The 26,153-nt window shown below is 58.2% G+C and overlaps 8 protein-coding genes and 1 non-coding gene across 9 annotated transcripts; 6 read left to right on the top strand and 3 right to left on the bottom strand.

Annotated features, from left to right (window-relative positions):
* Positions 1-120: 120 nt before the first annotated feature.
* PSEUBRA_003379 (uncharacterized protein) lies at positions 121-2,106 on the top strand (the record flags this gene model as incomplete). Its single annotated transcript, XM_059465031.1, has 1 exon — positions 121-2,106. The coding sequence occupies one exon, from the start codon at positions 121-123 to the stop codon at positions 2,104-2,106; it is 1,986 nt and encodes a 661-aa protein (XP_059320652.1).
* A 133-nt stretch (positions 2,107-2,239) lies between these two features.
* PSEUBRA_006473 lies at positions 2,240-2,324 on the bottom strand. The gene is given in 2 exon segments: positions 2,240-2,275; positions 2,288-2,324. It is a non-coding gene; the product is annotated as a tRNA-Ala (tRNA).
* Positions 2,325-3,110: 786 nt separating this feature from the next.
* PSEUBRA_003378 (Major facilitator superfamily) lies at positions 3,111-4,865 on the top strand (the record flags this gene model as incomplete). The annotated part of the gene is made up of 1 exon (XM_016436490.2): positions 3,111-4,865. The coding sequence occupies one exon, from the start codon at positions 3,111-3,113 to the stop codon at positions 4,863-4,865; it is 1,755 nt and encodes a 584-aa protein (XP_016292198.2).
* A 182-nt stretch (positions 4,866-5,047) lies between these two features.
* Positions 5,048-7,276, bottom strand: PSEUBRA_003377 (RNA recognition motif domain protein; the record flags this gene model as incomplete). Its single annotated transcript, XM_016436475.1, has 1 exon — positions 5,048-7,276. One exon carries the CDS (start codon positions 7,274-7,276, stop codon positions 5,048-5,050), a length of 2,229 nt encoding a protein of 742 aa, XP_016292197.1.
* Positions 7,277-8,652: 1,376 nt separating this feature from the next.
* On the top strand, positions 8,653-10,386 carry PSEUBRA_003376 (Protein of unknown function DUF4448; the record flags this gene model as incomplete). The annotated part of the gene is made up of 1 exon (XM_016436488.1): positions 8,653-10,386. One exon carries the CDS (start codon positions 8,653-8,655, stop codon positions 10,384-10,386), a length of 1,734 nt encoding a protein of 577 aa, XP_016292196.1.
* A 1,044-nt stretch (positions 10,387-11,430) lies between these two features.
* PSEUBRA_003375 (Mitochondrial inner membrane translocase subunit Tim17/Tim22/Tim23/peroxisomal protein PMP24) lies at positions 11,431-12,290 on the top strand (the record flags this gene model as incomplete). The annotated part of the gene is made up of 4 exons (XM_016436496.1): positions 11,431-11,505; positions 11,581-11,880; positions 11,951-12,183; positions 12,260-12,290. 4 exons carry the CDS (start codon positions 11,431-11,433, stop codon positions 12,288-12,290), a joined length of 639 nt encoding a protein of 212 aa, XP_016292195.1.
* Positions 12,291-14,235: 1,945 nt separating this feature from the next.
* On the top strand, positions 14,236-16,414 carry PSEUBRA_003374 (uncharacterized protein; the record flags this gene model as incomplete). Its single annotated transcript, XM_059465030.1, has 2 exons — positions 14,236-14,757; positions 15,161-16,414. The coding sequence occupies 2 exons, from the start codon at positions 14,236-14,238 to the stop codon at positions 16,412-16,414; spliced, it is 1,776 nt and encodes a 591-aa protein (XP_059320651.1).
* A 508-nt stretch (positions 16,415-16,922) lies between these two features.
* Positions 16,923-17,906, bottom strand: PSEUBRA_003373 (Mak16 protein; the record flags this gene model as incomplete). The annotated part of the gene is made up of 1 exon (XM_016436479.1): positions 16,923-17,906. One exon carries the CDS (start codon positions 17,904-17,906, stop codon positions 16,923-16,925), a length of 984 nt encoding a protein of 327 aa, XP_016292193.1.
* A 4,361-nt stretch (positions 17,907-22,267) lies between these two features.
* PSEUBRA_003372 (uncharacterized protein) lies at positions 22,268-25,372 on the top strand (the record flags this gene model as incomplete). The annotated part of the gene is made up of 1 exon (XM_016436494.1): positions 22,268-25,372. The coding sequence occupies one exon, from the start codon at positions 22,268-22,270 to the stop codon at positions 25,370-25,372; it is 3,105 nt and encodes a 1,034-aa protein (XP_016292192.1).
* Positions 25,373-26,153: the final 781 nt, after the last annotated feature.

Raw genomic sequence — 26,153 nt, 5'->3', positions numbered from 1 at the left:
ACATAATGCTGATACAGCAAGGTGCCTCGCGCTCCACATTTTTACAGAGCTGTTCCTTCTTCTCCTCGCTGTTTCGGTCCTCACCATCATCACCCTCATCACAGATCTTACCGGAAAGGGATGCAGCAGCACACGCTCCTCGTGGTGGGAGGTGCAGGCTTCCTCGGTAGCGCCATCTCCAAAGCGGCTCTCGCCAAAGGCTGGCGTGTTCTGTCCATCTCGCCCTCCGGAACGCCCTACCACACTCCCGCGGGTCACCGTCCAGCATGGTCATCAAATCCCAACATCGAATGGCATGCTGCTGATGCGCTCGACCCCGCATCGTATGCTCATCTAGCTGATCGTGCTACAGCTGCTGTGCATACGGTCGGTATCTTACTCGAGTCGGACTACAAGTCGAAATCATCTTCAGCCTCACCGATTCGCAATGCGATCGCTGGCGTCGCCAAAGGTTGGGGATGGAACGTCGGTCGATCAGGGGGAGACTCAAATCCGCTTCAGGATGCCAAGTACGCAGATGGGAACCAAGTACAGGCAGCTGCCTCATCTTCTCGCGGCAAAGGCCGCTTCAGCTACGAACATATGAACAGAGACAGCGCCGTTGCCGTCGCTCATACTTTCCTGTCCTCCTTACGACACCGATCACTGCATTCAGCAGGGACGTCAGCGTCGGCGTCGCTGGCCTCACCGGCACCCTTCATCTACATCTCGGCCGAGGACCTCTTCCGACCAGTGGTCGATGCCAGGTACATTCGCACGAAGCGTCAGGCTGAGTCGGCGATCGCTCGCCTTGCTGCGCATCACCATGCTCCTCGACCGCGCGCTTCATCCCAGGACACCCCCCGAGCGACCATCTTAGACTCGGACGGAGCAGGCTTGGAAGCCGAACTCCGGGACGAGGCAGCCGCTGAATCGTCGTCACCCCTGGATCCCGACCAGTCACATACCGACTCAAACGCATCACACGGCTACGTGCGTCCGGTCTTCCTGCGCCCCGGTCTCATGTACCACCCACACACTCGACCAGGCTCTACGCTGCCAGCTGCCATCTTGGAGGCATCAGCAGCGCTGCACCGCTCTCCACCTCTTCCGCTTCCCATCCCGACTCCCGCTCAATTGATCGCCCGACTCGGAGCCGGCAGCAGTTCCTCGCAGTCCGTGTCGCGTCTGCTCACCACTCCGCCACTGCACGTCGATACCGTCGCCAAGGCGGTCTGCGCCGCCATTGAAGACCAGGAAGTGTTTGGTCCGGTGGACGTCTACGGCATTCGAAAGCTGGCTGGATGGAAGGACGAGGCTTCGCTCAACGCCAGCGTGAAAGGGGAGAGTGGATCAGGTGCTGCGAGACCGTGGCCGTCCAACTACCAGCAGCCATTGCAGGGTGCTTCCCGACCGTCCTCGTCGTACGCTGCGGGGCACACTGCTGCTGGAGTGCCCTTGGGGCAGTCAAGGACCTATTCTTCGCGACCTCGTCTCTCAACAACGGCTTCTGAAAAAGCGCTGCAGCTGTCGAGGCGCACTCTCTTCGGACTGCCCGACCTAGGCAAGCTGGCATCTAGCGCCCTCTCCTCCGCTGCGCCCGGGACCAGCAAAGACGCCGACTCTCGCTCGTACCGGGATGCGCAAGGCCGAACAATCTACGAGACGTCCAAGATCCTCGCGCACCCGGCCCAAACACTCTTCGACGTAGTCGCTGACGTGGAGTCGTACAAGCAATTTGTGCCGTACTGTCAAGACTCGCGCGTCCTTGGGCCGGCCCCGCCTCCTGCACCTCAACCAGCCGTTCTCGCAGACCTCACTGTCGGCTTTGGTCGCTTCTCGGAAACCTACACGTCCCAAGTCTCGCTCCACGAGGGGAAGAAAAGCAGCAGCGTCGTGGCCGAGGCGGTCCAGCCCAATCCGGTGTTTTCGTTCCTCTCCACAACGTGGACCTTCGAGCCCTTGGAAGGCGGAAGGACGCTGGTGGGGTTCAGCCTGGTGTATGCATTTCGGAACCCAGTGTACGGCGCGGTGGCAGGGAACGTGTTCGAGCAGATGAGCGCTCAGATGATCGATGCGTTTGAGAAGCGCGCGGATCGATTGCATTCCGCCCAGTCACGCAAGTGAATGCCCAGCACGCATGAATGCAGCATTAGCATCACTTCCTGTTCGAGCGTGCTCCCCTTCTGCGTGTGTGAATGGTACATACAGCACAAGAGCCACAAAGGTCCGGAATGAGAAGAGCAAAAAAAGAAGAGGATGGAGACTGCATGAGTCGAACACGCGACCTTTCGCAAATTAGACAAAGTGCTAAGCGAACGCTCTACCAACTGAGCTAAACCCCCGCAGATGAAGACCGCTTCGTCTATTGCGTCTATGAATGCCTACTAGCTAGGGAAGCTCGAATGCATTGCCGCGAGGATTGACCCGTCCGGCGACTACGGCTTCTTGCGGACGCCGGAACCCATCTTGGCGTCCTCCCACCAAGCCTTCCCGCTGGGTCTTTCCGTCCACAATGTCTTGTTAATGACCGCGGAATGAAGCCGAGTCTTGCTTCCAGAAACACCTTGTCGTCCCCACCATGACGAGATACGAGTCAAAGTCTCGAGTCAGATAGGCGCTGACTCGATAGATTAAAAACCTAATCTGATGAGCGGCCGCCGTGGAAATTCAAAGTTTAACCGATTTCGATGGGTCTTGCACACAATAGGGTGAGAAGAAAGGAGGACAAGTCGACCCTTGGTTATGCGCGGTTCACTAGCGAGCTGCACTGCTCATTGTCGATGTCGATGTCGACGTCGATGTCGAGTCCGCTTTGTGTCAGAGTCACAGCCGTCCGCCGGCAGTCTTGGCTTGCAAATCCGTCGCTAACCGATTCCGCTTTTTTCAGTCGGAAATACGCAAATGCAGGCGGCACAGTGAGTCAGGGCGCAGAACTCTCCGGCCTTTTCCCCGAGGCAAGATTTATTTATCCACCCTGTACATTCGGCAAGAAGCGCACGTAGCTCTCCTCACCATCTACCACCATCACCCTCTTCGACACTCGAACAAGGAGAGGCTCTGCAGAAGGACGAGCTCGACAATATATACCCATCCATGGATACATCTCTTCGTCTACTCCAGCGCGCAACATGAGCTCGTATGCCTCACACCCCCAAGACTCTGCAGGCTATAGCACACCCAACACCATGACGGGCGAAGCGTCTTCGTCACGGACGCGCACCGACTCTGTTTCATCCCAGCATCTCTCTCGTAGCACTGTTCTTGACGTTTCTCCACCACGGCACGATGACCACATCAAGCCGACATCCGATTCAGCATGCATCCCGGCCGAACTGACGCCCGCAGCGTCGGAACAGGTCACCACCATCGACTCCTCCGCCGCGGAGCGCGATCTCGAAAAGGTGCCTCAGGCGGATCCATCAACACTCAAAGCGTCAGCCGACGACGATGTGATCTGGGTCGACTTCCCGCCGGGCGACCCGGAGAATCCGTTCAACTTCAGCAAGACGCGCAAGTGGTGCATCACCATCCTCGGCGTGCTGTTCACCGCCGAAGTGGCGGCGACCGCATCCGCCTATGTCCCTGGCATTCCGTCGATGGAGCGCGATCTGGGAATCACCGACCACGAGCTGTCGCTTCTCGGCATCGCCATCTACCCGCTAGGATTTGCATTGCCGCCTCTCGTCCTGGCGCCACTATCCGAGGTGTTTGGGCGAAATCCGATGTACCTGGTGTGCCACCTGTGCTACACCGTCCTCTTCGTCGGGTTAGGCTTCGCGAACAACACCGCCACAGTCATCATCCTGCGCTTCCTTCAGGGCGGCATGGGCAGCACCGGCTCCACCATGGTCGGCGGCACCATCGCCGATATTTGGAACAGCAGCGAGCGCGGGCAACCGATGGCCTTGTTCGCAACGGCAGCGATCTTCGGTACGGGCATTGGGCCTGTTTGGGCCGGTTGGGTTGAGCAGAATCAGAGACTGGGGTGGCGCTGGATTCAGCACATTCAGGCGATCTATACCGGGTTCATCCTGATTCTTCTGCTGCTGTTTCTGCGAGAGACGAGGGGAAGCATCATTCTCACACGGCGCGCGGCGAAACTGCGTAAGACCACGGGCGATTCGCGATACAAGGCAAGAGCCGAACTCGAGCGTGCGAGTATAAGCGTTCTGATCAGCAATTCGCTAACGAGACCATTGGTGTTCCTCGTCAAGGAGCCAATCGTCACCTTCTTCAGCCTATGGATCTCCTTCACCTGGGGCTTCATGTACATGCTTCTCAGCTCGATTGGACTCATCACCGCTCAACACAACTACACTCCCGGAGAGACCGGCTTGGTCTTCCTCGCCATCGCTGGGGCTGGTATCATCGGCAATCTCCTGAACCCCATCCAGGAGCGCTTGTACCGCAAGAACTTCCCCACACGCGGCCCCGAGGCGCGATTGTACTTTGCTATGATCGGCGCCGTCGGCTTCCCTGTCGGCTGCTTCATCTATGCCTGGACCAGCTTCCCCAACGTCTCCATGGCTGGTCCCATCGTTGGCGTCCTCACTACGATGGTCTCGATTTTTTTTCTCTACCTCGCTGTGTTTAACTATCTTGCTGATGCATACCTAGTGTATGCGTCATCGGCGTTGGCAGCGCAGAGCTTCGCAAGGAACATCTTTGGGTTCATCTTCCCGCTGTTCGTCGAAAAGCTCTATAGAAATCTCGGATATCAGTGGGCGAGCACGCTCTCGGCGTTGTTGGGAGCAGTGCTGGGCGTCGTGCCCTTCGTACTGTTCTTCTACGGGAAACAGATTCGCGCCAGGAGCAAGATCAGTCAGGCGCTTCAAAGACAGGCTCTCGAGCAGGAGGAGAAGGAGGAGAAAGGCAAGGCGTAGATCGACAGCGCGGGGCGTTTGACAGATCAATTCACCGAAATGAAACACCTTCATCTGCATGTCTGGCATTGTCACAAATCACATTTGCATTCCACGACTCTTGAACCAATGACATGAAAGACAGGCCAGTTGTGGATTGAAAAGATCGTCATGAATGCATTGCCATTTGAAACAGTCACTGATCACTTGCCCTTGGGAGGCCCTCTCCTCGGCGGGCCACCGGGGCCACTCTTGAACCTCTTGTTCCCACCCGCCGCGCCAGTCGGCCCCTTCGGACCCTTCGATCCAGCGGCAGGCTGTCGCAACTTGACCCTCTCCTTGCTCCTCGCCTTCTCGCCCTCCGCCAGGAGACTCCTATCCACCTTCGCGCCCGCCGCAGCACCGCCCAACTTCTTGTTCTTCTTAGCCATCCTGCGCTCGACCCTGTCGGAATCGTCCTTCTTCATCTGCTTGCGCTGGTCCTTGCTGAGTGTCGCGTACAGCTCCGCCTTCTTTGCGATCTCGACCGGGTTCGCCGAGCGCGAAGCTGTCGGGCTGCCTGGTGTGATCTTCGTTGCAACCCTCTTCCCGAGTACGTGTGGCGAAGTGCCATTGGGTGTAGGGGCGCCGCTCGAGCGCTCGTAGGGCGATTTGCGCGGTGTCGTTGGCTCCTCCTCCCTGTTCCCCTTTTTGCCCCCGCGTTGCGGGGTGGAGGTCTTGGTCTGACTCTTGCAGTAAGCGACGCGAATGGGACGTCCACCGAGTTTGAGACGACGCTTGAACTCCTTGCCTCCCGCAGCGATGGCAGCGCTCGCACCGAGACTGCCTTTGACGCCCTTGCGACTGTCGAGGAACGCCTGCTCGGCATTGTACACCGCCATCACCTCGTCGACGCACTGCTGCGAGGTGAAGCGCACGTAGCCAAAGCCTTTGCCCATCTGCGTGGCGGCGTCGTGGATGAGGCGGACAGAGCGAACGAACTGCGCCGCGCGCGTCACCGATTCGGTCGTTGATCGCTTCTCCGGTGGCACAAAGGGGAACTCCGACGAGAGGCTCTCGAGTAGCGACGACGGCGCAGGCTTGCCATCCAGTCCCGTGATCGGGATGGTGATCGCGTCACCGGCGGCACCAATCTCTTCAGCGAGCAAACCCTCGAAGAAGGCCCGCACCTCTTCTTCGTCCGTCTCAAAGTCGAGGCCTCCCACGAAAAGTGTGCTTTTCGGGTCCACGGCGCTGTTGCTCGATCCAACCAACACACCATCGAACGACTTGACCTTTTCCAATCCTGCACTCAGCACTTCGCTCGGCGAGATGGACTTCACCAGATCGACGCGCAGATGACGACCCTGGAAGTCGGCCCCGTCGGCAAAGGCGGCGATGAGCGCGGCCAGCACGCTGCCCGTCAACCTCGGATCCAGCGCAATAGGCCCGGCACTCGTGGCACCCTTCGACTTGGCTTTCGCAGGCGCAATGTCGTGCAGGTGCGCGAGCACCGCAGAGGGGTGAGCGATGGTGATGTAGGCGGACACGCTCTTGGCTTTCTCGTGGAAGTCTTTGTTGATGAAGGCGATCTTGCGTTTTTGTTGCGCGGTGAGCGGGGCTTGGGCGGACTCGCCCTCGACAGCGGCGACCGCCTCGCGATAGTTCTGCGATCGTTCTTTGGTTTTGCCCTTCTTAGCCTTCTTTTTGTCAGCGTCGTGGTCGTCGTCCGCATCGAGGTGGACGGTGGGAACGGAGAAGGCGACGGAGCGGAAGCGCAGACCGTGCGCCTTGGTCAGGATCGGGTAGGGAGAGAGCGACTCGATCAGGGAGACGAGCTTGCGCTGCAAGGAGCGGGATTGAGCGGTTTCGATGGGGAGGTTGCCGATGAAGAGCGTGCGTTGGTCTCGCGTCTCGGAGGGCTCGGGCGCCTCTTTGAAGGTCTTTTTGGGGTTCTTTGCGGCGGTCGAGGTGGGTTGGGATTTGGTGACGGATTCGTGCTGAGGTGGGACGTAGGGCTCGTTCTCGTCTTCTGAGTCGTCCTCCTCGTCCTCTTCTGCATCAGAGGCCTCGCCTTCGCTCTGGCTGTAGAGAAGGGAGCCCTCGTCGTCGAGAGATTCGTCGATGCTGGACAGGTCTCCATCGCCTTCCTCCATCTCTACATCCTCGTCATCCTCTTCGTCGTCCTCGTCATCATCGAGAAGCGCTTCTTCTGTCGCCTCGACTGTCTCTTCCACGGGTCGCTCGACCGCTTTGCGCTTCTTTGAGCTGGAAGGCCCAGCCTTAACTGCAACGCTGCTTGTCGACGCCGAAGCAGCAGGAGCAGGTGCTGGAGCCGGGGGAGCCGCCTTGAAGAAAGCGTCGAGCTCCGAGTCAAAGTTGGCTGGCGGCGCAGCGACGGGTTCGGCTGCCTGCGCCTTGGACTGGTCTGCTTTCTTTGACTTCTTTGCCATCTTGAAGGTGATCCGTTGGCCGCTGAGAAGGTGAGTGAGGAGCAGTTGATGGATGCAGACAACGTTGGTGGAGCTCTGAAAGGCAAATTTTGCGCTTTTCTTCTGATTTTTTTGGCTCAGAGCTGCGCAGGGTCGAAAAAAAGTCGCCGGCTCCCGAAGTCGCAATTTTCTTGGTATTGTAGACGACAAAAACTCTAACATTCAGACTAGAATGCCAACTGCAGTCGTCACCGAGCAGAGCCACTTTCATCTGCAGAGGGCGGTATGCCGACGAAAGATCTCCAGAGACTGACTCGAAGAGCGACATGAGCAATCAACGACGCTGCTCTCCTGTGGCGCTAATCTCGTCAGGAGGCTCGGATGCAAGGAACAGCCAAGAGAAGAAGGCCAAGTTGTTCCCGAAGCCTGAACCGACCAGTGCTGTTTGATGGTACAAAGGTCAATCGACGCTGACATCTGACGTGGTCTGCATCTGGCTGGCGACAGATGAGGCTTGGGACTGCGTGTTGCCCTTGAACGAGCGCGTTCTTGTTTCTCTGCAGTCGAACAGCCAAGACAAGGTCGAGCTGCGGGTCGTCGATCAATCGAAAAAAAGGCTGCTCAAGTGCTGTTGAAAAAAGGGGGCTGCTCGGCTTTGACGCGCTCCTTTCGATGGCTCGATGTCAGCCAACACTGCTCTTGTGCTGGTGCAGTCGACAGCCCTTTGCCCCTGAATTTCGCTTTTTCACTGCTCTTGTGCCTCATTTTCACTGCGAAAGGCTTGTGTTGATGTGTCTCTGTGTGTGTTTCAAGTGTTGCGCGTCTCCGCCGCCCTTTCTTCTCCTCCTTCGCCCCCCTCCTCCTCGTTTTGAGCCAGCCGAACTTGCAGCGGTTCGAGGCTGACACCACACACACGCTTCCTCGCCCTCCTTTGTCCCATCTCTGACTGCTGGTGTGCCTCTCGCTGTCAAAGGCTGAAGATCATCGTCGATCCTGGTTTCGCCTGCCTGCCTGCCACAGTGTCAAACTTTGTCTGCCCCTCGCTCTTCGTCGTTGTCGCTGGTCGCACGTCGCTCGTTTCCCCTTGGCACAAGATCTGCACCGCGACGATCTCGTCTTGGACTCTGGCCTCCATCATCTCGTTCCCTTCTCACTTCCCCCCCACATACCATCATCGCCCCACTCCTCTCCCTCTCCATTCCCCTTTCGGATCCGTCACTAGCTCACGGTCCCCTTCTCCTTACCCCCAGCCCCTTCATCTCAGTCGCCACGTTCCAGCGCGTCCTTGCACCAGTCAGCCCAGGTCGGCCCTTGCTCACATTCATTCATTACACTTTGCAAACATCGATCTTGACGTCCACCTCTCCATCCAGCAACCCACTCTACTCTCGCCCATCATGACTCTCGACACTCGCAGCCACATGCTGCACCACCAGCAACAACTCAAGCACCGCAACGTCCAGCCCAAGACCCAACGAGTCGTCAAACGCCAGTCGGCTTCCACCATCGACAACTCGGCCAAATGTCTTGCAGGTGGTCTCTATGTCAGCCCTGGCGGTGGTCAGGAGGTCCTGGTCACCAACGTCACTGACATTCGTTGGGATCAGTCCTGTCTCGACAACACGGTCTCCAAAATCGACATCTACATCTACTCGCCCTCCATCTCCAACCAGTATCTCCCCATCCACGTCTTCCAGGGCATTCCCAAGTCGCAGCAGCTTTACGAGACCAAGCTCGACCCTCGATGGTGGGGTCGTGATCTCAACACCAACTCGTCCGTCCCCGTCTCGTTCAACATTGTTCCCTCCGGCAACGAGCCTTGGGACTCGTCCAACCCCATGGGTCCCACCTTCAACGCCAACTACGAGGTCCCCAGCCAGGGTGCTTCCAAGGCGGAAGGCTTCTTCGGAAAGCTCTCCAACTCGGTCAAGACCGCTTTCCTCGAGAACGGTCACTTGACGCCCGCCGGTAAGACCGCCGCCATCGTCTGTCCTCTCGTCGTGTTCGCTGTCGTGTTGGGTCTCGTTATTCGTCGTCTCCACATCAAGCGCTTCAACAAGACCGTCGACTGGGCTGAGAACATGGACAAGCGCATGAGCAGGATCTCAGTCGACTGGACTGCCGGAGGTGACGGTTCCGCGGGTGCCGTCCCGGGCACGAGGCCACACTCCTATATCGCCCGTCAATCGCGCGAGATGGATGCCAACGGAAACTTTGCTGGTCGCGGCGCCGCCGGTGCTCGTGTACCCCGCCAGATGGAGGACATCAGCGCAAGCTACGCCAACGAGGCTGAGATGCGCGAGGCCATGCCCCGCGGTCTGTCCATGTACGAGGAAGGCAACCGCACCTCTCGCATCTCGTTCGCCGACACCACGCGTGGTGACCGTGTCTCGCGCATCAGCTACGCCAACTCGAGCGATGCACACGGCAAGGCGGCCTCGTCTACACCCCACAGGATGGGTCAGCAGAGCAACACGCGCCGTTCGCAACTCGTCGACTCGTACTACGACCCCGATGCGCCTGCCGTTCCTCAAGTCGATGCTCGTTACCGTGCTAGCCAGGACACCAACCGGGCTTCGCGCTTCGCCGACGCTGCCATCTACGCTGAGGACGACGACGAGGTGCTCATGAGCCCTGATCAGCACGACGGTCCTCGTCTTCTCGGTAACAACGACGTGGACCGCATGCGACAGAGCATCGACGCCAACGCGCGCAACTCGATGCTGGCCTACCCTGCGCTGAGCATGATGTCGTCTGGTCGCGAGGGTAGCGACGGCCACGACATGTTCGACGGTGCTCACCTCGAGCGCAAGGCGTCCAACGGCAGCCAGGATGACTACATGAACCACCAGCACTACCAGCACCAGCCCGCAGTGTCGGCGCAGACGGGCATGGCACCGCCGTCCAACTTTGCATCGCCGGACGAGGCCATGAAGCACTACGCATCGCTGCGTAAGGGTGCTGGCTCGGTCATGACGGACGCGCCTTCCATGGTGCAGAGCTCGCGATCGCTCTACACGCCGGATCCTCTGAACCATCGCGGTCACATGAGCGTCGCAGGCTCGTCGCTCAACGAGGAGGAGGTGGTGGGCTACAACGAGATGATTGACCACGGCAACCAGTCTCGTTAAAGCTCTTCTTCCTCCGACTTCTAGATTCGCAATAGTTCCTGCTTTCCCCTTTGCTATTCTTTCCCTCCGCTCCTCTTTTTGTTCTTCGCTCTTCATCCGTTCGCTGCTTCCCGATACCTGTTGTCTGTAACCCGGCTTCGTCCTTTGTGTAGTCGCGGTACTTTCTTTGCTTTGCCCGCGTTCTTGTTGCTCTCAGCCCGTGCGTTGACGCAAACACGGTAGTTGGTGGAAGAGAGCCTCCTTGGCAGCTGTTGGCAGCTGCTGTGCTAGCTATGCCGACTCTCTTCTGCCCACCCTTCCGTCGGGCTGCCACTTTGTCTTGTCTCATGTTTTAGCAGAATGCGATTTGATTCCAATATGTCGATCGTCTGATAGTGTGTGAGCTGATCACGAAGGGAAAGGGTCGTATGAAGGCACAAGCGGAAGAAGGATTCGCACCACGGAAGAGCCAAGAGCTGGTTCGCATGTCTCTTCCCCTGTCGTGCGGGATCAGGCGCCCTTTTTCACGCTCTGAAGCCAGTCAACTCCGCATTTTGCCTCGATTTCTCCAGATTGTCCGAGCGGGAAAAAGGTGGTTAGCCGAGCCAAGAGCATCGTGCGTCAGTGACCCGGCAGAAACAAGGTCGATCTGTAGCCGGATGGGTTGCACTTTTTGGCAAGCGCACTGACAATCATCTGGTTGATCCTCAACACAATCACGATCACGATCACGATCACACGCTCGATACCGAAGACAACGTCGTACACGCTCACTGACCCACTCGCACCGATAGGCAGATCAGCATACATTCACGTTCGACAGTGGTCAAGACACCGGCTCGAAGCACTCACGGCTAATTCATCGGTTCTCGATCCTATCTGGTCCTTCGGAACCGTCTTGAAGACTCGCAAGTCTCGTCATCAATTGACATCGCAACATTCGAGCATCATAGATTGCATAATTGGTCGCTGCCGCCTTTGCACACGCGCAACAAGCACCTTGGAGGGTCCGTTCCTGCCGCTCAGCTCCCAGCTCTCAATCGCTCCCAGTCATAGACAGCAACCATGTCGGACCTCCAGAAGAGCCTGACGCAGCTTGCGCTCAACCCAGCCTACCATGATCTGTTCACCATCCTCAAGGTGAGTTTGCCCCACAACCCACCCTCCGTGCCATTCCGATACTCACCATCCTCTTTACGTTTCTCGTAACAACAGGGTTTCCGCAATGGCATTGTGTACGGTGCCAAGATTCGCTTTCCGCATGCTTTGGTGATGACCTTCCTCTTCGGTCGCGGTACACCTCGTGAGAAGCTCACGTTCATCCTCCGCGCGACCAAGCAGCACGCGCTCAACCTGGGGACGTTCACTCCCCTCTACAAGTTCCTCACCATCGCGCTGCGACGCATCTACGAGGCGACGGGCGGCAAGGGTCCTGTTCCGCACTGGCACAGTCTCGTCGCCGGGCTGATCGGTGGCTACTACGTTTTCGGCGAGCGAACGCCCGTTAACGAACAGGTACGTTCTCACCTCCCAGGCTGTGATACAAAGAGGGAAGGGTTGCTGACAGCTTCCATCCGGTGGATAGATTGTGCTGTATACATCGTCGAGGATCATCGCATCGTTCCTGCCGCGAGCAGAGACACCCAAGGACTGGCCAGCCGGCAAACCCCGACCCACCGACAAGTCTTGGTTCGCCGCCTACGCCACCATCACCTGGGGCGTCGTCATGTACCTCCACCAGTACCGACGCGAAACCATCCAGAGCGGCATGGTCAACAGCATGGACTATCTCTACCACAATGCCGAAAAGTGGGACAGGTACGTTGCAGAGAAGAAAAGGGTTGAACGGTGGAGAGACGTTGCTGACCACGGGTTGCCTTTGCGAATGATACAGCTTGCGGAACCTCTTCTGGCACAACAAATAGACGATCTGATTCGATTCCATGTCGTCGTTTCGCCTTCGCCCTTCGCTTTTTGCCCTGCAATCGACCTATCTGTCCTCGGAGTGTCTGTGTTGGGTCAGGTGAGGGTGAGCGATGCTTGGGCGAGTTTGCGCTGGGATGTTGTCTCGCCTCGTCCTAACAAAGAGCGGATTCCTGCCCAGGATTTTGGAGCCTTCTTTTTCGCGGCTCTTTTCTGATTTCTTCGTCCCACAAAACAGCGCTCACATCTGTCGAACGGCATGCTGAGCTCGCCTAAAGCGAAAGCTTCTGTTGAGAACATTTGGAATGCACGCCTGCGCAAGGCGGTGACACTAGCCTCGCATCCTCCCGATCCGCAGCCACACCGCTGGGCTGGGTCACGGACGGTGTTCATGGACACCCGGCGTCTTGCGCCCCAGAGCAAGCGAGCTGCGGCCTGCTGAGGGCGAATCGATGACGTTGTGGTGTAAGGCGATTGATTGGCGGCGTACGGCGTCAAAGTGGCGGGTCAACGATGCAGCAACGAGCCCAGCAGCAAGGCGTGGGTCAGGCTTGCAACATGGTCCGCTGCGAGGGGCGCGTGTGTCACTGGGAAACGATCGACAGCCTGCAGAAGTTCGTGCCGCTCAAGCCTTCTCTGCTGCATGCCTGGTGCTTGTCGTGGCCACCAGATACGGTTCTCCACGATCGACTCTCATTCCAATCCCCGTCGAGAGCAAGTTCGACCCTGCTCAACAACAGGGATCGACGCTGTCAAAGATGAACCTCGAGTCTGGATGAAGCGAGCTGGCGTCGGCTGTAGCAAGCAGCAAGCGAGAATCGTTCGAGGGTCGAGCGAGCCACCCCCTAAAAACCCACTTTGTTCTGGCCTGCAGACACATTAGTGCAGTTGAACAGGCGCTGGTGCTGTTGCAGGAAACAACCAGCATGCAGCCGACCACTCTCGAGCTGCCGACGTGTGTTTTGAGAAGCATGCCTCGGACTCGGCGAGAGGAGCCATGCAGCGAGCCTTCTTTTGGGCAGGATTCCATCTCCGAGAGGGCACCATCGACGCGCACCACACGCGTCTGAGACTCGCCTCGGCTGCACGCACATTCCATGCAGATTTTTCGAAATCGATGCAATGGAGCAGAGGATGGTCGAAAATGCCAGCAAACAACACTCACCACGGCCTGAAACCAACAGAGCGCCGTGAACTTGGATGGGGCATCCGAACGCTCTTCCCTCGGTCGGTCACCAGCCGACGATGCTATCGGCACTCTGCCGTTGTGGCGGGCGACAATGGAGAGGGAGATTGACGGCACAAGGGGAGAACAAACGCAGCTGGAATGCTCTAGTTCGGCTGCTCACTGTGTCGATGCTGTCACTTTTTTCGCCTTCATCCCACGCTCGCTCTGTGGGCCTGGATCGCGCTTCCTCATTCCGTTCAACAATGGATGGCATGGGCGTGTGCCTGTTATGATCATATGTGGGGGCATAGCCACCATTGGCGACGATCAACATGATGCGCGGTTCCTAGGAGAGGGGAGGAAGCGAGCGAGACAGGGCCGAGTGAAGCAAGAAGCCCTTTGACAGGCAGGAAACCCCAGTTTCGAGTTTGATCTGAGCCTGCTGCCCCTGTGTTTGCCCTTTTTGGCTGTCTCTGACCTCGCGTCGACGTGTGCCGCTCTGCTCCTCGATCTGCCTTTCACCATCCTCTCCATCCGTTTCATCCACACCATCTCTGACCGTACTTTCACTCTTCCCCACCAATCATCCCTCCGCTTCGATATTCACGGCTGGCACGTGTATACCGAGCATCGGTTCCCTTCCAACACTTGACACCCGACCAACACAGTCGCGCATCCACAGCACACTCTTTTGATCACTCCACTACCATTGCAGCCTTTGTCTCGCCATCCATCGACGTTTGCTTTCGTTTGTTCCTCTGCATACATCGCTCCTCATCATGTCTTCTCTCGATCAGAACGCTCCTCGCATGCGTCGCCACAGGCGTCGCATCAACGACGACGGCTCTCAGCTCGCCAACGCTGTTCGTTCTTATGTCGATGACCACGCCAACGACGCTCAGCTTGTCGCTCGTCAGGCAGATGGCGCCAATGGCATCGGTCCCGGTCGTAGCAGCAACGCTCCTCCCATGGGTGGTGGCTTTGGCCTCGGAGACGATGACAGCTCGGACACCACAACCGCCACTCGTGCCGCCACCCGCACCACTCAAGCCGCAACCAGCACCTCGCTCTCCCGCAACCTCTTCACCAGCACCTCAGTCCCTTCTTCCACCCGCGACGATCCCCTCGGCAGTCTCATCGACTCTCTCTTTGGTTCTTCCAGCACCACCTCTTCTTCCTCCACCACCTCTTCGTCTACCTCTACGTCCACCTCGACTTCCACATCGAGCACCACCACTTCTTCGTCCACCACAACTTCCTCCAGCACTAGATCCACTTCCACCTCGAGCTCCACATCTTCGGTTAGTGTCTCCAGTTCTGAACCAACAGCTACATCAACGGACGATTCCACGGCGAACGACGATAAGGACAATTCCTCGGTTTGTGTTTTACACTTGTTGGCCCTCACATCCATGTCATCCTTTAGCCTCCCTGTTGTCTCCTTGCACTTGTCCCTCCTCTCCCAAATGCGCTTGCTCGCAAAGATTGTACATGGCCGTCAAAGGCTTGGTTCCAGATCCCTCTCAGTCTCCGCGCAAATTCCCCGTCTCGAACATCAAAAGCAAGACCTGCTCATCTGCAAGACCCGCCTCATCTCAAGCAACCCTCCAAGATCCCATCCCAACGCACTCACCTCTCTTTCTTTCCTCTCTTCATAAGCAACAACGTAACTGACTCTTTGATAATTTTCCCCCTCCGCAACAGTCGCGCTCCTCGATCGTGCCCATCACAGCTACTGCTGTCGTCACCGCCACGCCCACCGGCATCTCCTCTGCGGCCACCGCTTCGGCAACGCCCAAGTCGGCCACTTCCTCTGCAGGTCCCATCATCGGCATCGTCGCCGGCTCGCTGGTCGGCATCGTCGTTCTTTCCGGTCTCATTGGCTTCCTCTTCAAGAAATACCGCAAGCAGGACGACCCTTACGAGGGCAACCCCTTCGACCGCGATGCCTTCCAGCGCCACTCGGCCATGATCCCCGACCACTTCGACTCGGACGAGGGCCACGGAGGCGCCGGCGGCATGTCGCCCGAAATGTCGGAACACTACCACCAGTACAACAACTTTGGTCCCGCGTACGAATCCGGTGTCAGCGCCGGCGCTATGGGAGCCATGGCAGCGCACAACGAGGGCGGTCCTCGTCCCCCGACCATGTTTGCCAAGCACGCTGCCGGTGTGCAGCAGAACGCGCCTATGGTCGGCGGATACTACAAGGATGGCGATTACGCCAACCAGATGAACTCGATGCCTTCGCACTCGGACTACCACGCCCCGCCCTCTGCTGCGTTTGCTAATCACCCCGCTGACCAACAGTACCTCGAAGAACCTGGTTTCGGTCAGGGTCAACAGCGCGCCATCTCGCCCGCACCCCAGCTGCCACCCCTCGCGGCGTTCGGCGGCGATCCGTACTCCATCGCTGGTGTCGGCCGAGGTCAGCAGCAGGCGCAGAACGTTGCCAACCCGTACGCCCACCTCGACCGCGCACACGGCGGTGGCATGTCTCCTGGCTCGTTCGTCCCCGGCGCCGTCGTCCCTGGCACGCACCACGCCGGATCTGGCTCTGTTTCGTCCGGAGATGGATCCGCCGACCAGCGCCACGCGTCCATCAACGCAGCCGAGACGCTCGCTGCGGGACTCGCACACCAATCCTCCCTGACCCGATCAACCAGCCCACCCAGCCGCACCTACGACACCGCCGGTCGCCCCGGAACCTCCGAAGGCCGATCTGGCACACCTGACCTGCCCAACGTCCAACAAACCTACGCCTACGAGCAGCAGCAGCTCCAGCAACAACACTACCAGCAGCAGCTCCAGCTCCAGCAGCAACAGCAACACCAGCAACAGCTGAGCGTGCGCAACCTCACCCCGGCCGGTGGAGCAGGCCTGTCTGCTGGTCAGAGGCCCATCTCCACAGCTAGCTCCATGGCCGATGATGAGGATGCCTATGGTGGCGTGTACTAGTCGTGGGACAACAGGATAGCACCCACATTCGTTTTATAACACGATCGTTCACTGTTTTGGAGTCGCTTTGTTTCGTTTTAAAATATGGTTTCCTCGTTCTGCGGGCTGGTGAGACTGTGCATGATTATGGTCTGCTGTGCCTCTGTCTTGGCTCTTCTGTGGCACGATCCGGATCGGCGGCGAGGCGACGTCCAGTGGTGAAGTACGAGTCGAGGGCGAAGGTGACGGTGGCGTGCGCAGGAACTGCTTCTTGCGATCACCGTGCGACTCTCGCGACGCTGTCGACAGCCTAGCCATGCTCAAATGCACCGCGTTCACCGCTCGACACTCGAGTTCGGAGGCGAGAGACAATGTGATTGGTCGGGCAAATGCTTGGATGGGCTAGAGTACACGATGAGGGAAAGAGATGCAACGGAGAAGCGCGAAACGGGACAGGGTCGATGGTGACGGGATGAGCGATTCGATGGCGCGCGATGACCACGAAGGTTGGTCTGGTTGGAGATGGCGATCACCAGTTGGCCAAGGCCTCCTTTGTCATGGGTTCGGTCTCCTCCTCGTACTCGATCTCGATCTGGGGGCCCTTCTTGCCACCCTTGCGAGCTGGTTTCTTTGCCGCTGGGCCTGCCTTCCTCTTTCCGCCCTTCGCCGCAGGTTCCCCATCCTCCTCGTCATCGCTGTCATCCGCATCGCTATCATCCGCAATAGTGTTGCCATCGCTGTCATACAACTCCAAATCCTCCAAATCATCCTCACTCTCCTCATCATCATCACTGACAAACTCCCTCTCGCCCACCCCCTCCTCCTCTTCAAACTCCTCCTCCATCATCCGATCCATCTCTTCCAGATCCTCCTCGTCCTCTTCTTCAGACTCTTCGTCTTCCAACTCCAACTCCTGTTCGCGGTTCCTCGACTCGAGCACTTGGGCCCAAACCTCCTCGTTGACGTTCAACGGTGCATCGCCATACGCACCACTCTTCAACCTCTCCAACAATTCCTTCTCGATCGACTTTTCCAATCGAGCGGCTTTCATGGCTTTCATCTCCCTCGTCGCCTCTCGACGCTCCGTCTTTTTCTTGATGCTCACCAAACTCGGCTGTTCCTCCTCTTTGAGTCGGATGCGACGAAGCTTGATGAGGTACTGCGTGATCTTTGTGAGTCGCTGCTTGGCTTTGTGCGTGATAAAGTTGGGCCAGTAGACGAGTTCCTTATCAATCTGCTCCAGCGCTTTGCTGTAGTTGTTGGACAGCTTGATCCTCTCCCATTGTCGGCGTGGCGAATGCGCCCGTTCGGCCGTTTTCACATAGAGATAGACGATCCCCTCCCGTTCACGAACAGTGGCATACCGCGAGTTGGCCAGAGGACACGATTGACGGTTGCAGAGACCAGTGAGGTTGTACTCGTTCCGACAAAAGGTCGAGTGCGTCTTGGACTTGATCTTGTACGAACAGAATTGGTGCCCGATGATGGTCCAGATGACGTCGTCAGACTGCATCGCGGCGGAGGGGTGGCTGAGATAGGGTCGTGAAGGGACGTTGAGGTGGTGTTGGTAAAGCGCCAATCAGAGGTCGAGCGCGAGGGAACGGTTCGACTCAAGCGTGGTCAACCGATCGATGAGGCGGTCCGATGTCGAAACGCACTTCAAGGACGAGGAGCGTGGGAGCTTGGAGACCTGCCGCCTGGAGAAGAAGGGCGCGTGGGAATGACTGATGGTGTCCTTGATAAAGAATGCTGGCTGTGTGGCTTTGCAAAGATGTTTCGTAGCGGATGTTCAGTGAAATGTGCGAACGGAGCCAGATGATGGCGGGCGAAGGATGGTGTGAGGAGAAACAGCTCAGGACCCTTTCTTGCCTCGAGAAGCTTTGCCGTCCAAAAATTTCAACCGCCCACAAAAATTGGACATCACGTGCCTCCACTTTTTTCTCCTCTGATTGTTAGACCTCGCCGTGCACATTCGTGGCTCTAACAAAACCGAATTTTGGTCCAGACCGCTCCCTTGGGAGACCGGATCGTGTCACCAGCGTGACAAAGCCCTATTTGAAATTCAGCCCGAGTGCGGTGAGAGGTCGCGGCGGAGTTGTGCACCGGTCGCCGTTTCAATTACACACTCTGCTTTCGTACGATGATCCAAAGGTGGGGCAGAGGACGCATGAATGAAGGCTGGATGCAGGGTCGTCATCTTGGCGAGCGGACGCTGGGTGAACGTGCATGGCCGCTTGCGAAGGGCGTGATCTGCGGTCCTTTGGAGAAGTAGCGAGAAGGGGGGTCATTGAATGCATTGGACGAGTTCGTCAATGTGCATTGCTGAGAATGGATGTCTTTGTCAGGTGACTGATACAGTATGCTTCATCGTATGGCCAGGTTTTTCGCTGTCAGACTCATCCGATGTCGCCAGGTCGAGGAGATCAGAAGTTGGCCATGGTAGTGAGGAAACGGATGCACGAGACGGTCGCAGGAGACACTTGCGTCAGAGGCAGAGGAGATCATCGCCGACCGATACAATGGGAAAGGGCCCATGCATGAACGATCTGCACCAAAAGAGAGCGTGTTGGTCTCGGCTAGCGGGATGGAAGCCATCCCCACTGTCTGGACGGCAAGCTTGAAGAGGAGTGGTCTCACTGCATCTGCAATGCAAGACGTCATTGCTCGAATCTTGTCAATCAGAGCAGGGATGGATGGGCAATCAGGAACGGTCGGAGCTGGCCCTCTCACCTTGCTGTAATCGAAAGGGAACTTTCGGGATCTGAGCAACAGCTTTGATTCAGAATGGTGGCCGTTTGTGGCGCTATTCATGAATGGTAGGACGACAGAGAGCATCCTTATTGGAAAAATTCGGGCTCTCAAAACCATTCGCCGTGTGGTTGCTTCGAACGATTTGAGACCGAATAGGGCCCCTCAGTGCGGTGGACAATTTGCCCAATCGGGTCTGTGCTGCTTCCTGTTTTGGAAAGAGCTTGTCTCACAAACACTCAAAGTGACGAGCGGTTTGAGGCGAAACCCATGACGCCAAGGAGAGAGAACGTGTAAAGCCGGGCAGCGGGATCAACGTGACAGCTCGCTTACGGTCAAGTGCGCACTTGAACGAAGCGCTTCTGTCCCTCGCGTGGCTGATGGTTTGCCGTCGCTCCAATTTTCGCGCCCCAATGCAGGCTCACGGTCCCGTTCGCCTGGTCAAACCTTGTCGGTCACCGGTCAACTCGATCTCTTGCGCGCGTGTTCACCAGGATCGACAGGCACGCTCAGTCACTTAACTGAATCGACAAGCAGTCATTGGAAGGGTAACAGCAAACACTCTTCCGCACCCAAGTACGGTACCATGGCCAGGTCTTGACCCCAGCTTGGTTGTCTCTGAATCGAGAGGGCTTGCATGGTGCAGCTCGGCTCCGCAAAAAGGAGTCATGTTTCGAATGCGGGCGCATTGCATCGGAAACGTTACTGTTTCCCGTGCCAGCTAGAGCTTACAGTTGTCTTATCAGAGACATGCTTTCTGCAAAGAAGCCTGGTGAATGCGGTATCGCTCATTGCAAATGACACCACGGAAGCCGGTCCTCCGTCCAGACCACTGGCCCCTGAGCGGCTGCCAAAACTCGGGACCGAGCGTCGTCAGGGTTGGCAATCGACGCAGGCACAAGTAAGCAGCGGGACGATCCTCGCGTCTTTGTTCCCACGCGGTTGCTGCCTTTTGCGCGCCGACAAGGACAATGGGAGGTCGATACACGGACCGACGGAAGCTGAATGTGCGGAACCGCACCCTCTATCTCTCGACTGGTAAGCTTCAACTCCGCTGCATCTTGTTGCAGGTCGAAATTGATGGCGGGCGGATGGCGAGTGAGTCTGGTGGAAATAAAGGCGGTCTAGAACTCGAGCGAAAAAGAAGGAGGCGTCCACTCCATTGTTCTTCAGAACTCCGACCGTGTCCGACTCTGGGTCGAGTGAGGCGACAGATCAAGAGAGTGAGGACCTCGTCAGTTGAGAAGCATCGCAACGACAGTGACTGCGGCGAGAGTCGACATGACGACCTCAGGAACCATGCCGCAAGCGAGCGCCGCTTCTGCCGTGCTTGGGTTGGCGTGGGCAGCAAGCTGCAATGCTTTTTCATCAATTTGCGCAGACAGTCAAGCGCCACAGAGCTCGACCGTCGCGTGGCAGAAGGGGAAAAGGGTCGTGCCATTCTCCAAGCACACGTTTGTTCTCGTGGATCGCGGGGGACCAAACGGACCCCTCTCACCACCGTTGTGCGTGTTGTGCTCTGCCTTGCTTCGACAGCTTCTCGCTGAATGTCGCTTGCAAGATGAAGGAAACATGTCAAGATGGCAGCACCCTAAGTCGATTCGTGAACGGTGATCTGTGGTGCTAGCGAGACACTGGCGAGTAGAGTTGAAGGAATTTGCAAGCTAAGTTAGTGTGGGCAGCCGATGGATGCGTCTGTGAGCAGCCTCACTTGTCGGACGCCGAGCAACTCTCACTCGGCTAACTGGCGGCAGGCGTAGTGCAGTCAAAGTGCAAAGTCGAAAAGTGTACTTTATTCATTTTGAATTGTGTGTGCATTTTTCTCGGTCGCAACTCCGCCCCGCTGCAAGTCTTGAGAAATTGGGCAGGCGATAGACTGTTGAAGCGAGCTTCTATCGCTCGCTCGCTTTGGCCCAGAGAACAATCAGTCACTCTGTCAGTCAGTCTGTCAGTCAGTCACCGCATTAATTCGTGGCCAGCCTAAGCGAGGCGAACCCTTTCTCGGGGCTCTCTCTCTCTCCCTCTCTTCCAAACTGCTCATTCGCGGCCTTCAACTGAGAGCGGCTAACAGCAGCAGCAGCGGACCAACAGATAGGATTCCTCCTCTCCAGTCACAAGTCACATTCTCGCTCACACCTGCAACATCTCGCACACACATCACATTCACCGCAGCTCTCTCTTCCGCTCAGTTGCGCACCTTCTGCCATCGCCATCGCCATCATCATCGCCATCATCCTCACATCTCTGTTCGTCGCGCACTCTCGTTCCACGATTCACTCGGCATCACCCTCTCGTTTTCTGCATCTCTCCGAGCCGCATACAACTGCTGCCGTCGTCGCCATCGACTTCACTCCGCCCAATTACCTCGCAAGCAGCATCGGACCACAGCGAGCGACCGCCATTGCCTTCAGCCAATTCACATCAGCTGCAGATTGCCTCGCTGTCGCACCTTCAATCGCACACCATCTCATGCCGAGAATCACGTCAAGATCGCTCTGAGCGATAGCATACTGCCCCCGACGCTGGCGCATCGCCCTGCTGCCCGGCATTGTCAAGAGCAAACATCGGCATTAGATCAAAATGGCGTCCACCAGTCGGCCGGCCGACGTTGCCAGTCCACCCTCGCGACGCTCCATATCCGACCAAGCCGCCTCTGCTTCTCGCAATCTCTCAGCATCGGCGTCTACATCCATCTCCTCGCCCAATGCAGCTCTTTCCTCAATGGCTTCTTCCTCCTCCTCTTCCATACCCACCCCTCAACGCCGCTCAATAGGTTCGGCAGGTCGTAACTCGTTCTCGCGCTACAGCATGCCATCAACCACCCCCGCCATCTCCGACAACGTTCATCGAATCCCGAGACACAATCGACGTAGCGGCAGCTCTAGCTCTGTCAGTCCCAGCATCATCGCCGAGCACGCAGACTACGTTCTTGCCAGGTCCGTTCCCATACCCACCTATCCGCAACCTCTCGCCGATCCCGCTGCAGCGCCTCCCAGACCACAACGTGCGCCCGCTAGCTCCTCTTCTCAACACGCCAGCCTCCGACAACAACGCCGCCATTCAGCAGAAACCCTTCGTTTGGATCTCGACGGTCTCGATCTTGGCGGCAACCCCGCTAACGACTCAATGCCTCTCGACCATGGTCAAGCGCTAGGTCACGTTCGAACTCGTTCCAACACAACACAACCGCTCGTGTCTGGTCCCAACCTTTCATCCGATGTGGCTGCCTACAATGGCGTCAAATTTGATCAGCACAGCTTTTGCGTCTCGTGCGCCGACGACCATCTCGCCGCCGCTCATTCAGCACTCAACGGCGGGATCGAGGACAGCTTCTCGCACCATCTTCGAGCAGAGTGCTCCGACTACCGCGAAATCATGTCGTCCCAGGTCATCCTCAACGCCGCCGTCGACAAGCACCTTCGCAATCGAAATGCCAGCATCGACACCGTCGACACGCAACGCTCCAGAGGCTTCTCCATCAGTCACGGTCAGGTTCTCGGCGGTTTCGCCAGTCTCGGCTTGCAGACAGAAACCGGTTCCAAGCCACCTGCGCCCATCCGCCAGCAGCCCACTCGCACCATCACAAAGGCCTCCACCGACTCCTCCGACGCTCCTGCTACCCCCATCGAATGGAGGGACAGCTTCGCCACATTCGGTGGTGGTGATGGTGCTCCATCATACAATCCACCCCCAAAGTGGGCGCACCTCACCGCTCGGCCGTGCAACCCGCTCGAGCCACTCGACATTCTCTCGATCGAGGAGATGGGCCTGCACAGTCTCGACGTGGGTAGTCTCAATGACTGGGAGGGATGCAAGCTCTCCGCCGAGATCCTCTGCCCCATCAATGGCCACCAGCGCATCGAATGGTCTGTGGCCGAGACAACCAGCAGGAACAAAAAGTGGGTCGTGGTGCCCAACGCTACCCTCACTTGCGGTCAGATTGATGATTTTCCTCCAGCTACGCAGGCTGAGAGGACTGTCATCGTCAGCAGCCGTTCCTTATGGATGGACGAGAGCGACGCCGCTGTCTCGCACCGAGATCGGTCCCAGTCCTCTGCCAAGCCCTTCTCATCACAGCGACAGCCTCCGCTCGCAGTCGTCGGTCCGTCTCATCGCAGCTCGATTCCATTCTCTGGCAAGGCCGGGTTTGAGCTCCGTCTGCTCCGCCCCACCTCGGGTCGAATCTGCCCTCCTGTCTATCTGGCCAACGCTTCGACGCATCGCTGGCTCCATCAGTACCGCCACACGCAGACGCAAGGCCGCGTGATGCAGGCTGCTGCGAGTGACCACCTCAGCGTTCACTCGTCACCGCAGGCGCCTGCCACGCTTCGAAGGTCGAGGTCGCGTCCTTACTTGCGCGATCATCAGGTACCGCTGCGTCGATCGCGATCCAAGCCGTATCTGCGTCCCTCTCAGCAGCTCGACACACAGGCTGTAGCCACGGGCACCAATCCGGAGACGTTCGCGCCTTCCTTGCCCGGCGACCCGCTCGCTCGCATGCATCCCGAGGAATCCTGGCCCTCGGCCCGATCTGGTCGACCCGACTCGATGGCGTCAATGGACTCTCCTGCGAGCAGCGACGCCGGCAGCGACACGGGCTCGTCGGATGAAGCAGGCTTGTCGACGACCAACACGCGCGAATCCACCTTGGGCAGCGCCATTTCCACCTCGTACGATCAGCCGCACAGCAAATTTGGCGAGCCCACGAGGTCTGCCGCCATCCCGATGGCTCGGCGAGGCTTCCAAGCCGACCCAGCGCAACGCACCCTGTCAGCCACTTCCTCGGCGAGTCGCGGCATGAGCTCCAATTCGGAAGCGTCGGGCGCCGCGGCGGGGTGGCAACCGGGCAGCTTCGAGCAACAGCGCTACCAGCCAAAACCAGCCAGCGTCAAGGCTTCTTCGTACGAGGCCGAGTCTGGGCAAGCCACCTCGCCGGTCACCGCCTCGGGGATGCCCATCAATGCGAGCACCAAGCAGAGCCGCAGTCGCAGTGGATTGCAGAAGGCGCTCAAGAAGAAGGACAAGATGCTCACCTCTTGGTTCAAGCGGAAGCCCGAGAACGGTGCTACTCCGACATCCATGTCTCCGACCACGGACAACGAGAGGCCCCTGTCTATCAATGGCATTTCAAAGGCAAGCCGAAGTCGTGCCAACAGCGACAACAGGAGGGGCAACCGGGCCAGAGATGAGTCCGTCAGCTCGGGAGGGGAAGCGCTGACGGATCCGCTCGCTCTGACTGAGGCAGCGCTGGACAGCTTTCAACGATCCGCGTTCGGCACTGCTTGTCCGGATGCGACCGTCACGGCAGACTCGAGAAGGGGCTCGGAGGCTCCTACGCAAAAGGCGTTCGATCGATCTGCTAGCGTGGGCGCGGACAAGGCTAGAGGACATGCGCTTCTCGGAGGCACGAGCGGTGCAGACCACCGCAACGCCGTCACCTCGGCGCTGTCGCAAGTGTACGGGTGGGATGAGCAAGAGGCGGCTAGCAGAACGCTGCGCCCTGCGACCCGAAACTCGAGTGCGCCTTCGCCCTTCGAAGACCTGGACGAGGACCATGCGTTGTTGGGAATCGAGGCGGTGCCTTCGGGAGCGCTGACGATGCTCATTCCTCTGCCGCTCATTGGGCGCAACCGAGCTCAGGACGCGGTGCGCTACATGCGGGTTAACTTTGTCCCCTTTTCGGAAGGGTCCGAAGCCGCAGCGCCCGGCGGATCCAGCTTGGGCCCTGCTGCTATGCCGGGTGCTTCGCCTAGCGCCGAGGGCGAACCGTCCCTTTCTCACAGCGTCAGCTCGGGCAGCAACATCCTAGCTGAGCGGGTTCCCGCTGGGCAGTCGGGGTGGAAGCGCAAGCTAGGCCTGTCGAGCAGTCGCGCCACACACGCCAACTCGCGCTACGACCTCGACGCTACAGCGCAAGCATCGCCGCCTCTGCCGCCGACCAAGTTCGAACCGTTCCGCGTGACGGCGATTGTGCACGATGCGCCGTGGAGCAGCAGCATGGGCGATATGGACCCACGCTTGCCCGAGTCAGGGATTTTCCCGGTCGTGCTGGGTTATTGTAATGACGCCAAGGGAGGGTTGGAGATGGTCCCGGAAGGGTGGGGTGCGTTGCGTTTGGCAGGGGTGCCCGTGCCGACCAAGCCGGATGGGAGCCCGCTGGATGGCGTGCATCCACTTAACGGCGTGACGGATGTGATCATTGCCGCTTGCACGGCGGTGATGGATGTGTGAGTAGCACTGTATTTGTATCGAACCCAAGCATTTTGCCGCTGCGTATACGAAGGGTGTGACAGCTAGGGATGAGACTTGAAGGAAGCGCACCGAGCAAGGTCGGTAGCACGCGACAACATTGGATTAGCGTTGCATGAATGGACGATCAAGCTCTTCCCAGCCGAGGAAACCGTCCACTCGGCTAGGACGCAAGGGGAATTCGCAACCGCGGATGCGACGGTGGCTCGTCACGCCTCGGCTGCACCGCCGCCCCACGCTGATAGTGCGCGCACACGAGAGACCGTGGAGCGGCGGCCGAATCTTGGTCTGCCAAAACCCAAAAGTGGCTTGCGAAACCTGAAGTGGCTTGCTTATATACAGCTGAGCTGGAATCGCGCATAGATCGGCGCTCTCACGTGCCCGTGCTCGTCGGAGTTTCTGGTTGACATCCCCTCAAGGGGCGAGCTGGTCGATTGGGTATCGGTGCGAGGGAGTGCATTGGGCTCGTCGGGCGCAGCGCATGAGGTTCGGCTTGCACCGCGCAGAAGCGTCTCTCCTGGGGTTGGCGCCTTATAAGATGGAACGCTCGACCTCGGGCGAGGCCGACCTTCGAGTCCGCCGTTGACCGGCGCACGGTTGTCGCAATCTGGGTTCGAACCGTGATTGTGGTGGCGCTGCTGCGTATCATGCGACAACAACCCGCGAGGTGATGCACAGGAGAACGCCGCCTTCTCCTCGCGCGAAAGCATGGCCCCTGCATCGCCTCAGGTGGCTTGAGGCCCGCGCAATAGATGCGGGCCAG

This window comes from Kalmanozyma brasiliensis (assembly GCF_000497045.1).
Source record: "Kalmanozyma brasiliensis GHG001 unplaced genomic scaffold PSEUBRA_SCAF21, whole genome shotgun sequence".
Lineage (NCBI taxonomy): Eukaryota > Fungi > Basidiomycota > Ustilaginomycetes > Ustilaginales > Kalmanozyma > Kalmanozyma brasiliensis.
This window is presented reverse-complemented; position numbering and strand designations above follow the sequence as displayed.